This window comes from Penicillium riverlandense (assembly GCF_028828495.1).
Source record: "Penicillium riverlandense strain IBT 135883 chromosome Unknown utg000006l_segment0_segment0, whole genome shotgun sequence".
Taxonomy (NCBI): Eukaryota; Fungi; Ascomycota; class Eurotiomycetes; order Eurotiales; family Aspergillaceae; genus Penicillium; species Penicillium riverlandense.
The window spans coordinates 1524660-1537493 of NW_026643197.1; the positions used below are offsets into that span (position 1 = coordinate 1524660).

At 50.0% G+C, this 12834-nt stretch overlaps 5 protein-coding genes across 5 annotated transcripts; 1 reads left to right on the top strand and 4 right to left on the bottom strand.

Annotated features, from left to right (window-relative positions):
• On the bottom strand, positions 1-1871 carry N7474_006860 (sugar porter family MFS transporter; the record flags this gene model as incomplete). The annotated part of the gene is made up of 5 exons (XM_057198270.1): positions 1-224; positions 281-375; positions 434-812; positions 865-1695; positions 1757-1871. 5 exons carry the CDS (start codon positions 1869-1871, stop codon positions 1-3), a joined length of 1644 nt encoding a protein of 547 aa, XP_057051710.1.
• Positions 1872-2448: 577 nt separating this feature from the next.
• Positions 2449-4254, bottom strand: N7474_006861 (FGGY-family carbohydrate kinase; the record flags this gene model as incomplete). The annotated part of the gene is made up of 3 exons (XM_057198271.1): positions 2449-2857; positions 3018-3484; positions 3547-4254. The coding sequence occupies 3 exons, from the start codon at positions 4252-4254 to the stop codon at positions 2449-2451; spliced, it is 1584 nt and encodes a 527-aa protein (XP_057051711.1).
• Positions 4255-4725: 471 nt separating this feature from the next.
• On the top strand, positions 4726-5809 carry N7474_006862 (uncharacterized protein; the record flags this gene model as incomplete). The annotated part of the gene is made up of 5 exons (XM_057198272.1): positions 4726-4801; positions 4851-4909; positions 4972-5346; positions 5462-5659; positions 5726-5809. 5 exons carry the CDS (start codon positions 4726-4728, stop codon positions 5807-5809), a joined length of 792 nt encoding a protein of 263 aa, XP_057051712.1.
• Positions 5810-6494: 685 nt separating this feature from the next.
• N7474_006863 (aldo/keto reductase) lies at positions 6495-7615 on the bottom strand (the record flags this gene model as incomplete). The annotated part of the gene is made up of 2 exons (XM_057198273.1): positions 6495-6956; positions 7010-7615. The coding sequence occupies 2 exons, from the start codon at positions 7613-7615 to the stop codon at positions 6495-6497; spliced, it is 1068 nt and encodes a 355-aa protein (XP_057051713.1).
• Positions 7616-10676: 3061 nt separating this feature from the next.
• On the bottom strand, positions 10677-12576 carry N7474_006864 (glycerol kinase; the record flags this gene model as incomplete). The annotated part of the gene is made up of 4 exons (XM_057198274.1): positions 10677-10958; positions 11021-11187; positions 11245-12239; positions 12308-12576. The coding sequence occupies 4 exons, from the start codon at positions 12574-12576 to the stop codon at positions 10677-10679; spliced, it is 1713 nt and encodes a 570-aa protein (XP_057051714.1).
• Between the last annotated feature and the right edge of the window lie 258 nt (positions 12577-12834).

Sequence of the window (12834 nt, forward strand, 5' to 3'; positions counted from 1 at the left end):
CTAATGGCTAGAAACAGTCTCTTCATGCTCGGACTCGGCATGCAATACCTTCTCAGCATCGCCGACGATGCTGTCTCGCTGACGAGCGGCACCGAGATTTGGGTTCTCTGCCATGAGCGTCGCGAAGTTCGACTCGGCTGCCCAGACCCAGGGAGACTTGGCTGCAAAGAGTAAATCCATTTCCTCGAGCGTACGTCGGCTAGATTCGGGGTAGAAAGCCCATACTGGCTTTTTGTTAGCTGAGTCAAAAACGATATAAGGATTATCGGGGAATACTCACCGATTGGGATACTGATGATATTGACAGCACCGAACACATGCAGGGTATTCTCACCGATAGAGCCAAAAATGTAGGGAAGGGCCAGGGTTAGCGATCTAACGAATGTTAGCATCCTCCAGTGAGACGGGGATGATGAAGCCTCGAATAACATACCCATTGCCCAAACTCCAGCCAACAACTCCCCAGGCATTTCCCTTGGCTCGCACCTTGAGCGGGAAAATTTCCGCTGGGTATAGCCACGGAACAGTTAGCCAGGTAGCACCGAAGATAAACGTGTACAGATAAACCATGGAAGTCGCTCCAATGCCCCATGGGCCCTGGTTGTTGGGATGATCTATTCCACCACGAGCGAGACCTCCTGCGGCGAACATGGCAATTGCCTGTCCTGCTGCTCCCCACCAGAGGGTCCAGCGGCGACCAATACGATCGAGCGTGAAGACACAAAGAAGGGTTGCGAAAGCGTAGAAAATGTTGTTCAATCCCGAAATCCACATCGTCTTCTGAGAATCGAAGCCGGCAATTTTAAAGATTACTGCGAGAAAATTAACACCTTGGTGGGCGGGAAAATTGTACATCCAACTTACTTGGTGCGTACATAGTAATACCAGCGATCCCCGACCAGCATTGCAAAATCTGCAGCCATATCACCAGCTGCACACGCCGTGCAATATGTAAATCTTCCTTGCCGATGCCAAACAGCATATGGAAATAAGTGGTCTTTTCTCCTGATTCTCTCTCAAGCTCGACGATTGCCTCAATCTCCCTCATCTCTCGTATGGCGGCAAGTTCGTTCGCGGACCCACGAAGACGTTTGAGGACATAAAGGGCTTCTTCCCGACGGCCCATCATACAGAGCCAGCGGGGAGATTCGGGGAAAGCCCAGCATGTGGTCACGAGAAGAAGTAGCATGAGAATTTGGAACGCAATAGGGAATCGCCATTGGAACTCGGATGTACCATTGTCAATGTAGCTGAGCCCGAATCCCAGCCAGTAAGCTATCACCACGCCGACGATGTTCAATGTGAATTCCATGGCGATGAACATGCCACGAGTCTCGTAGTCGGCAAGCTCGGAGCCATATACGGGAACAGTAGCGTTCAACACTCCGGTCCCGATGCCGTTAATCAGGCGAGACACAATCATCCATGTTGGATTCATTGCTGTGCACTGGAGCGCGGCGCCGATTATCCCCCAGACGGCACCGAAACCAAGGGACTTGATTCGGCCGAAACGATCACTAAAATAACCACCTAGGAAGCATCCAATCAAAGTCCCCAAATAGTAAACCGAGACAATGCCTCCCTGCAGCAAAGTGTTGGTTACAGTGATTGACCCATTCTTCTCGTATCCCAATCCCATTTGGTACACGTATGCCTGTGAGGCATTGACTCCACCCATCATACCCTGGTCATAGCCTGGGTGGTTCATCAGCATAAGCCTTCCAGTATGCATGTAATCATTTGCAGGGGGACTCACCGAAAAATAAAATTGCCAAGCCAGCGAGGGAGTTAACGGCTATCAGCAGCGACCTCTTTTCTAGCCTGGAGGCAACCTTCCACTTCGCTCGCTCGTCACCCAACATTGCGAACATCATGCACCTTGAGAAGAAATGGTTTAGGTGTTGCAGTCGACCAAAATTAAAGAAGGGATCAATGTGTTTGATGCTCTCTTGGGTGCGTCGAATCGCGTGGGTCTCCCGTAACTACAAGATCCCGACATGCCCTTTATACCATGACACGTCCTACCATGTACGCCCCGGATTCGTCCAGTCGCCTGGTGTCAAAACCGGGGATAGGTTGTCGCGGGTCCAATGAGCAGATGTGGAGTCTGGACTAGTGTACGCTCGACTCGGAGACGCAGGACGCGAAACGGGGGCCGTTTCTGCTGACTGCCGGGCACGCAATTTGGATAACTTCCCATGAAGGATCTCCCAAAGGCAAGCTTTGATCGTCTGGGCATTGGAAAGATTGACGCAACGGCATTCCGAGACGTACACCGAGTGATAGAGAGACCTTGCTAGGAAGGTGCACTTGGTACTCTTGTTCTGGACGAACTCGTGTGCTATTCATAAGCATCAACCCACCTAAGACTACCTATTTTCCATACAATGTATTTAATTATCTGGAAAGTAGCGGCAAATCCCTACTGGAGCGCCAATTTTTGATTTCCTATTCCGCTGTGTTGAGTCGTTTATCCACAAGTTCCCTGTATTCACGCTGCTTGAAACACATGTCCAAAAATACCTCATACTTGGCCTCGAGAAGCCCTTGCTCGTGCGTATTGGTGGTAGTGTCCACGCGTCGGCCAGGCTTGCTCATTTGGCCCATGATACCCCACAAATCTTTCGACTTTGGCCCGGGGCCTCCACTGGCTGCCATAGCGGCTAGCATAGCAGCACCATGGCAGACAGCAGCATGAACATATTCGGGGAGTACCACTGGTACTCTGCAAACGGAGGCGATTAAATGGACCAGGAGGTCGTTTTGCGTCTGGGAGCCTGACATGAATATCGTCGAGATTTGATGCCCGTGCTCGTTCATCGTATCAACAATCTGGCGTGTTGCAGTGCGATAAACTCTAAAACCCTGTAATAATGCAGAGCTAAGTTCTTGATTGACTGATCGCTTCTTATTCCGATGATTGTGCCGCTCATTTGGGGGTCTGCAATTGGAGACCGGTTGCCCCATAAGTCGCCGTAGAAAAAGAAGTGTTTGGCCAGCTGGGCCACATGAGCCACCTGGGTTTGCTTGGCTTCTTTGCGAAGGTAGTCGTTAAGGAAGTCGTAAATATGGACGCCGGCCGTCTCCGCTGCCGTCTTTGCTCGGAGTAGGCGGGATGGCTCTCAACAATATGTCGAATGAGCTCCCCCGTAGCCGACTGGCCTCCCTCGGCAAGATACGCAACAGGAAAGAGAACATCCCGATAAGGGCCCCAGATCCTAGGGACGAACAACTCATCGTTCGACATTGCCAAATGACAGGTTGATGTGCCGGCAACTACCGCCAAGCGATGCGAGAGATGTTCTTTCTGGTCCGCCGAGCTATCGAGTCCGAGGTCAACCTTTGCACCAACCGTGCCAATCCAACCTGCATATGCGTCGATAACTCCTCTACCGACGGCGATACCGGGCGAGAGCCCTAGATCCGCAGCAGCTTTTTCACCTAGTGGTCCCACGCACTCGCCGGCACTGAGATACTGGCCCTTCTGAGACAATTAACACATTAGCTTGTCCATCGAGAAGGTAAGGATGTCTGTGAGCAACCAACCTTGCCGTTGATACCGCCAAGTCGTACAAAGTCATCAGTAGCAAGATCTTCGAGGCCGGTTGAAATCAAAAAGTCCAATTGCCAACCCTCCTCGCCACAGTCGATGCCAGTTGCAAGATAACCCTGCTTGCAAACTACGCTGCAGTAACTGCGAGTCTCTTTTCCGGTCGCCAGGTGGGTGAGGGCATCTGCGAGATCATAGAATTTGCAGTCATGGAACTTGCCTGGATTCATATGCTTCTTCAGCCAGAGGATCTTAGGCATCTCCATTTCCGGGGACATCCCGCCCCCGATGTACTGTAGGACAGGGTGACCGGTCGCATTGATTGTCTTGGTCTCATCCACCGCGCGATGATCCAACCATAGAATAACATTGCGGTCATCACTGAGTTCTGAACCACTGACAGAGACTGGATCGTCGGTGTCCTTGCTGAAAACAGCCAGGGAGCAAGTGGCATCAAATGCGAGACCTCGGATGTTGGATGATGGCACGCCACATTGCTGAACTGCTTGCTTGACTGCTGCGCATATACTATCCCAGATGTTGACGGTCGATTGTTCGTAATATTCCGGATGCGGTTGCCATGTTTTGATGTCTTGCGATGCGAGACCAACAATGTTGCCCTTATGGTCAATGACAAAGGCACGGGCACTGCCAGTACCTACATCAATCCCAATATAATGATTTCCGTCCTTGTCGTTGATCATATTGAGCACAGGGTGAACTTGAGGAATCTAAGGTTGGACCTGACACGCAGTGAAACTCAGAAGAGCAGAATGTGAATCAACAACGGTGAGAATAAGGAGGCTTTAGCTGCGTCAAGCACGCAGGCAGAGTCACTATTGCATTTAAAATCAATTCTATTTGTCTAGTTCTCATTCAAATTTCTCATTACATGTGTTTACTCTCGCCTGGTAGTTTGGTATTCTTCATCAGCTGTAGAACGGGGGACCGCTGTGGTGGGGAAGCCTCGAGACGGCGTCCAGCCACGAGACGGCGGTGGCCAACCCTCACATGGCGGGATGAAGACGCGCGACCTTGTATCTAGGAACCACACATTGAGTCTACGGACCATAAGGAAAAGGGAAATCAAGAAGGTGATGGAATATAAATAGATCTACCCGGATTTCCCAGAGGCCTGTTAAGCTAGTCGTTAAAGCTTCTGGCGATTTTTCAGAATGGTCCTCTTTAAACCCGACGATGCCCCTGTGCAAACGCTCTTTGATCTGACTGGCAAGGTTGTCGCCATCACTGGTAGGTGGAGATTGCTCGTTTGAAATTCTCATAACTGACACGTTGTTAGGCGGCGGACGAGGAATTGGCCTAGCCGTGGCTACTGCATACGCTGAGGCTGGCGCGAAGGTATGTTCAACGCGATTCTTACCTACCTCGCAAAAAAGGGGAGTCATTAATCTCTCGTGTAGGTTGCTATTTTATATCGCACAACTACAACTGCTTCCAAGACAGCAGAAGTGCTCGAAGTTAAATATCAGACACAAGCTTGCGCTTACCAGGTCGATGTCACCGTTCCGAAGGAAATATCTTCAACTATTGATCAGATCGTGAAGGACTTTGGAAAGCTGGACGTGGTCGTGGCCAATGCCGGCATCTGCTCCGAGCATGCGGCCGAGGAATACACTCCCGAGCAGTTCCAGGAGATTATGGATGTCAATGTCAACGGCGCATTTTATACTGCGCAGGCCGCTGCAAGAGTCTTTAAGCGACAGGGATTCGGCAATGTGGTATTCACGGCGTCTGTCAGCGCGGCACTCGTGAACACGCCCCAACGACAAGCTGCGGTACGTACCTTTTTTTTTTTTTTTTTTTTCTTTCTTGCGCATATGTGAGAAAGAAAATCGTGATTCCATGTTTGGAATATTTGGGACTAACGTAAGTAATCGATGTTTTTTGCAGTATAATGCGTCAAAAGCCGGAGTAATACAGCTGGCCAAGTCTCTCGCGGTGGAATGGGTGGACTTCTGCCGAGTCAACTGTGTCTCGCCAGGCTATATCCAGACTCAGATCATGGAGTATGCGTCTAAGGATGTGCTTGACAAGTGGCTGAGTCAAATTTCCGCTCGTCGTTTTGCTTCTCCATATGAACTTAAGGGGGTAAGGACATATCGACAAAATTACAAAATTTCCAGGTTGAATGTGAGCTAATGCGAATCACTCTAGGTCTACCTTTACTGCGCTTCGGATGCGTCTAGTTATATGACAGGTTCGAATCTGGTGGTTGATGGTGGATTTACCTTGCCATAAATCTGAACAAAGTATAGATCAGATAGAATGTCCGGTCAACGTCTTAGCTTGTCCTATAGTGTGCTATCCTGTAGAGAACTATATGACCAATGGAGTTCACCCTTTTTTACATCTTAAAAATGGAAAGCGTACACCCGGGCCAGTGGGCTGTATTCACGGTGAAAATGTTCGCTGCTTAATAATTGAATTGTTCAACATCCTTGAACTTAGGGCCAAGATGACCTTGTTACAATTACCACCCATAGAGGGAAACGGAGCACACGGACTGTCCAAACGAACACTGTGCTTCTTCGGTTGGTTCGGTTTTTATACTATTAAATTCTTGCTATTGGTGCTATTGACAGGGGAACATAGATGAAACTTGATGTGAAGGGTAACACTGAATGGGGGTATTGAGGATTGTCCTGCGAGAGCCTCATATGAGAAGCCCCGTCATTAAGCCAACGAACCCTTGTTGATCAATTGGAGTTAAATGATCGCGCAAATTATCTATCTTCTTCTCTTCCTCATATTCAATTTTGTGCAAAACAGGCTATACTCTTTGCTTCCTCTTCGCTATTGTTTCCTGACCTGATCGACAGGCTTGCTACCCTGACCAGGAGATTCTTAACACTTGACGCAAGGATACATTTGGCATGAACTCTAATTTATAGTTACACTTTTTCTAATGACCTCGAGGAAATATCTAGTGAGTTTTCCCTCTCACAGTGCCGTCAATACCTTCCAGGTCACTGTACAAGCGCCATTCGTAGTCCAGACTGGGATCATTGAAGCGAGCCTTCACGTCCAGAGTTGCGATCCGGGCCATGTCCTCAGGCTGCAACTCGAAATCGGCCTCCAAGTTCTCTTCAATCTGCCAGTCGACAACACTCTTGGGAATGACGGAACGGCCGCTGTTGATACCCCATGCAAGTACAACCTGCACGGGGTTCTTACCATACTTCTGGCCAATCTCCTTTAGAATCGGCTGGTCAATAACCCGCATCATATGCGCAATCTCCTTAGACCATCCAGTCTGTCGATAGAAATCGTTCATGTTGCCCAGGGGGCTGAACTGGACAACGTGAATTCCCTTTGTCTGCAGCCACTCGTTGAACCCTTTCTGCTGTAAATACGGATGGACCTCCATTTGGTGGACAGCTGGCACCTAAAAGAATTAATTAGCCTCCCGTAATTTCGCGACTATACAGTATTACTGACCGTAGAAGTGTCGTTGAGTAAGGTCTCAATTTCACCCATGCTGAAATTCGAAACTCCAATAGCCTTGACTTTGCCAGTCTTGGTCAATTTTTCCATCGCTTTCCATGTGTCCACGTACGTTGTCTCGCCCCGAATCATTCGGCCGTCGGCATCCCGAGGGAATCGATCGGGTCCCCGCTTAAAGGTGCACGGATAGTGCATCAACAAAAGGTCGACATATGGTGTATCTAGGTCTCGCAGGGAGTCATTCAAGGCACGCTCTACATCATCGGGATGGTAATCATTGCACCACAGCTTTGTGCCGAGGAAAATATCTTCGCGAGGAACGCCGCTCTTCTTGATTCCCCTTCCGACCTGCTCTTCAACGTTGTAAACCCGAGCTGTATCAATCAGGCGCATGCCCTTCTGCAATGCCCGGCTGACGGTCTCTTCCTGAGAATCGGGGTCTTGGAATGTGCCGAATCCGAGCGCTGGGATCTTCGCACCGGTGTTGATAGTGTAAGAGGTTGCACGAGTGGCCAAAGAGCGAGAAGAGGGTTGTCGACAGGAGAGGAAAGATTTCCCGAAAACCGACACCCGGGTTGCTCTGGCCGCAAGAGAAGCCATGATGTGAGATTTGGATGTTACCCAGCTAGTAGACTTTCCCTGAGATGCGCGCGGGTTTTCCTTTTAGCGGCGTTTCCCACTGTCTATTGCTTTGTCAAAGATGGCGCGAAAGTAAAGAACAGCAGATTTATGATAGCTTTCCTTGGGTCGTAGTACCTAAGCGGGGGTTTAAATGTCCAGCTGGAAGAAACCGCGGAGTTGTCGATTTCGAGCGACTTTTGGAAGCGGTGCTCCCCGCGTCGGCGCCCTGGGGACGCGAGACGAGGGCCGAGTGCCAAGAACATTCTCGTGACGGAATCGAGGTGTTCTGTACCCCCACACCCGATTCGACGCCTAGTTGGATCAAAACAACTCCTCATTGCATAATCGATCATGGAGTTCACCCCAGGCCAGAGAAGCTCATGGAGAATCCTATCCCCACCTCTCTGTTTCCTACACATTCCATTCCCCCAAATCTGTGACTTGGCAGGTGACTTGGTTGGTTTCCTCTAGTCGTTTCTTGCTCCGAACACAGATCGGAATATTATTTGTGACATCTTGAATTTGGTCAATTCTAGTCACCGTAGACGTTGTCAATTCCTACCATGCTGTTATCTGTAATTTGGGAGAGTAGAAATAGTCGCGTTTTCACCTCCCTGCCATTTCTGACTTGTGTTCCGTTGGCCCAGAATCTTATAGGTTCTGGGATTAAATGGTGTAGCTGGGGCGCAACAGCTGCGCCTGGACGGAGGTCGGCAATAGCACCGATCTGCTCTAGCTGCTCGGCGCTAAGATGGGTAGGGAAATGTACTACTTACAAGGATAACCCCCTTTCTCGGACGGTTCCATGATCTGACAGTGCTGGAGTCCGCCTTATACACCTCAGGGCGCCGAGATGAGTAGTGGCAAAGACTAGTCCAGTATGTATTGTATGCAAGAGAAGTCTCAAAATGTTTCAGAGCATCGGAAGAATCCCACACTTTAAAACGTTAATGTCTTTCAGTTCTATACGGGTTGGTAGAGTCTTAGGAGATAGAGAACTTACAAGTAATGAGAAGAAAATAATCTGACGAGAAAAGCGCGCGTTGATGAATCCTGCCCCAAACAGATCTGTGGTGCCCAGGGGATTTCTCAAAGGATTTGGCAAAGTCAACCCATTTATCTCCTTGCAAACCCTCTGCTTCGGGGACATAGATGAATACTAGAGGATTGTTCTTGGCCAACAATCCCCACAGCCCGCCTTCTTGGCATTCCTGGGGCAAGCCCAAGGCCAAGAGACTTCGCGTTGCTTTATAAATATCTCCAGGATCTGCCTGGCATGCTGGCGTAGCATTGACTAGATGTTCTCGCAATCTGAGCTAGTTAATACATTACTGAGTCAGGCTGCAGACGCTAGCACGATCTCATAATTATACTATACACTTCTCTATTGCGTTATTATTGCCATGATGGTGGGAAATAACTTCCAGTATTTGCCTTCACTCCGATCCTTCTGTGAGTGTTGAACGAACACATGGCAAGACAAGCTATACACATGCATATGCTCAGGTAAATAGTTACATCACGTACTGTTCTCTCCCAAGCAGTTGACCGCTCTATTCGTCTACACAAAAGTGTAGAGCATGTACTCCAGAGCCTCTGAATGACATGCAGCACTTGACAGAAGAATTGTCCATATTGGCAAAGACCAGCGACAAGCGGATGTCGTGCAAACCGAGCTCCTCCATCCCACACCTCTGCCATCTTTTTACGTAGGAGACGCTTCTCTTTTGCGCTGGCGACAGATTGAACATGCCACAGGGATTGCACTGAACACCCACACATTGATTGAATTACATTGAATGGCTGGACTATGTAATCTTATCTATCTTCACGAGTATCATCCAAATCGCAGCCAGTTTGCTGCTTGTTAACGTGACCAAATTTGTAGCTGAGTGGAGCTTTTATCCCTGTGCGTGCATTAGACGAGAAAAGAAAGTTGAACGAGAGGGCAGATGTGAACTCGGCGTACGCATGTATACCCAGGCCGCGGCATGATCTACAAATTAAAAATCAGGTTTGTCTCTAGGCAGCTCTAATAAACATCACGATGTGTTCATAGGATATGCAAGTCTGGTTCGGTAGGGGGTGATATCCTTGTCTGCTCCACCTCCACCTCATTCTACGCCGATGATGTCATCTACCCGGTTAATCATCTTGTCCCTAACAAGGCAGCCCCAGTATAACCCAGTGGACGCTATCTCTTGTCCTGTCCTCCTTGGGCGGTAAGTCAGGCATTAACTATTGCATTCACTCTTAGTGAATACTACAATGTAGATTTCTATGTTTAAACGGAATGTGGAGATACATCAGAGCGTGAGCAGAAATATACATCACCGAACTTGATACACCAGTACAGTCACCCTTACTCTCTACAGTCAAAAGTAAATAAGATCTTATATAATTTCTGATAATTTTGGAAATGTCGGATATACATCCATCACCCTTCCCCCCCTCTCTGCACAAAGTAATAGCTATATACAAAAAAGACAAGATAACAAAACAAGTCCACACACAGATGAGACAGACACACCATCGCCGCTCGCCCCTCGCTTTCTCGGAAATAAATCAATCGAGCATCAAGTGAAACAAAAAAGAAAACAAAAAGATAAATCCCATCATAATGGTCATGAATATGGATGGGGGCCTATGATGGCGGGGAGACGCGCCGATGATGTAGGACAGACAGACTCTTTCTATCCCGACGCCGCGGTCTAATTGTGTATATATAGTGGTGGTGGCGCCAGTGGCCGGTGGTTGGGGGTGGGAATGTGATGTTAGTATGTATGTGAGCCGTAGTGGCCCGTATGGAACCAACAGTAGAAATAGAAAAAGAAGGGTCGGTATTCAAGTCCTGTTTGTGGAAAACAGAGGACTGAATCTGGATACATTACCCTTCTTTGCAGGTATGTATGTGGACGGACAGGTGTTGGTGGTGGGTAGGTGAAATAGACACCGAGAGTCGAGGTGGAGGGAACGGGCGCTTGGATGGTGATACTTCGAAAGGCGAAAGGAAAACGAAAATTATAAAACGAATGCACGCTTATGCTTGTTCATCGTCGTCATCATCATCGGCGTTAGCCTCCGTGTCCTTCCAGCCGCGCGACATCTCCACAGCCTTAGACCAGGTCTTGTACATGCGCGCGCTGGCCTTTTGAGAGATTTTCGGTTTGAAGGTAGCGGTGTTGGCACGGTTCATGTGCTTGAGATCCGAGAACTCCTTCCAGACGTCAATGGCGAAGCCGGCTGCGATGGCGGCGCCTAGCGCGGTTGTCTCGTGCATGGCCGGACGGTCGACGGGGATTTGAATGATATCGGCTTGGGTCTGGAGGGGCGCGGAGAATTAGTATTGAATGGGACGAAGAGTTAAAGGAGGGGGTTATTTACCTGCATGCAGATATCGGAATTGCTCATGCCGCCGTCCACGGCCAATTCCGTTAGCTTTTTGCCGCTGTCCAACTCCATGGCATCGAGGATGGCTTTTGTTTGGAAACAAGCTGCTTCCATGGTTGCGCGTGCGATGTGTCCTTGCTTGGTGTGCTGGGTGATGCCGACTGCAATGATATTAGTTTCAAGTCCAATCGCTAGTAGAGGGCAAAAGGAAAACATACAGATGGTCCCCTGGGCATCGTCGATCCAATAAGGTGCGAACAGACCACTAAACGCGGTCACGAACACGCACCCGCCGCTATCCGGCACAGTGGCAGCCAAGTCGCTGACCTTGCGGGAATCCCGGAAGAAGCCCAAGTTGTTCATCAGGAATGACACACCGCTGCCAGCCACGGCCACGCTGCCCTCCAGGGCATAGACGGGCTTGCGATCTCGGCCGAGCTGGAATCCCACTGTGCCTAGCAGGCCGTGTTTGGAGATGACGGGCTTCTCGCCCACGTTATAGAGAAGGAAGCAACCCGTGCCATAGGTGTTCTTGGCCATTCCAGGAGTGAAGGCGCAGTGACCGACCAGCGCGGACGCCTGATCACCTAGACAACTAGTTATGCGAACACCCTCCAATGGTCCCTCGGCGACTTCGCCGAATCCCTCCCGGTCCGCGGATGGTAGGATATCCGGCAGTCGAATCTTATTGCGGTCGATATCAAAGAACTTCAACAACCGGTCGTCATACTGCAGAGTCTCGAGGTTCATAAACATCGTGCGGGATGCGTTGGTCACATCCGTGACTAGGCGCTTGTTTCGTGGCCCACCATTTAGATTGTAGATGAGCCAGGTGTCGACGGTGCCAAAAGCAGCGCGGCCCTCGTCATACGCTGACCGAACGTCGGGGAGGTTATCGAGCATCCAGCGCAAGGTGACTGAGGAAGGGTATGTGGAGAGAGGCAGACCGCAGATATTCACGAGGTCGTCTGCGCCCGCCTTGTTCTTGAGCTCACGCACCAGCTCCACGGTCCGGGTGTCGGTCCAGGTGATGGCATTGTGCAGGGGCTCGCCGGTCTCCCAGTCCCAGACGACGATGGTTTCTCGTTGACTGGTGATGCCAATGGCCTCGATATCGAATTTGGCGTGGCCCAGGGCGAGAAATGATTTCATTGCCTCTTCAATACAGATGTAGACAGACTCGACCAGCTCGTAGGGGTCGTGCTCGTGCCATCTTGAGGAGAAAAGACAAACCATTAGTGACGGGCTCAGTAATTGAGATGAAATGAATCGAGCACCTACCCTGGATTCTCGTGGATCTGGCGGAACTCAGTCTGGTACTTAGCGACGGGGACGCCCGTGCAGTCGAAGATGATGAAGCGAGTGCTGGTGGTACCCTGGTCGATGGTCCCGATAAACCGCTCCTTCAGGTCGTCATTCCGGCGTTCCTCATCCTGCAACAGGGACCGGTCCCCGTCGTTTGTCTCCTCGGGTTCAATCACAATGCTCTCGTCGGCGGGCTCAGAGTCTCCGTCGACACTGGCAAAGTCCAGTTCGAAAGGGTTTCGCATCTTCTGGGGGATAGTATCTGTGCGATAAAGAGGGAGAGAATGGTGGGCGACCGAGGAGAGTGTGCGGGGTTGGTAGTGTTGGTGGTTGTAGTGGTGGAAGATTTACGCCTTAGAGGAGAGGATGACGAGGGCTACGCGGTGGCGGTGGTCCGATACGGAAGGTGGAGCGTGACGTTTAAGTGGCCAACGGGAAGGCGAGGTGGTGTGGAGGGACAGCTCGACAATAATCCGGGGGGAGAGAGAGAGAGAGAGACAGAG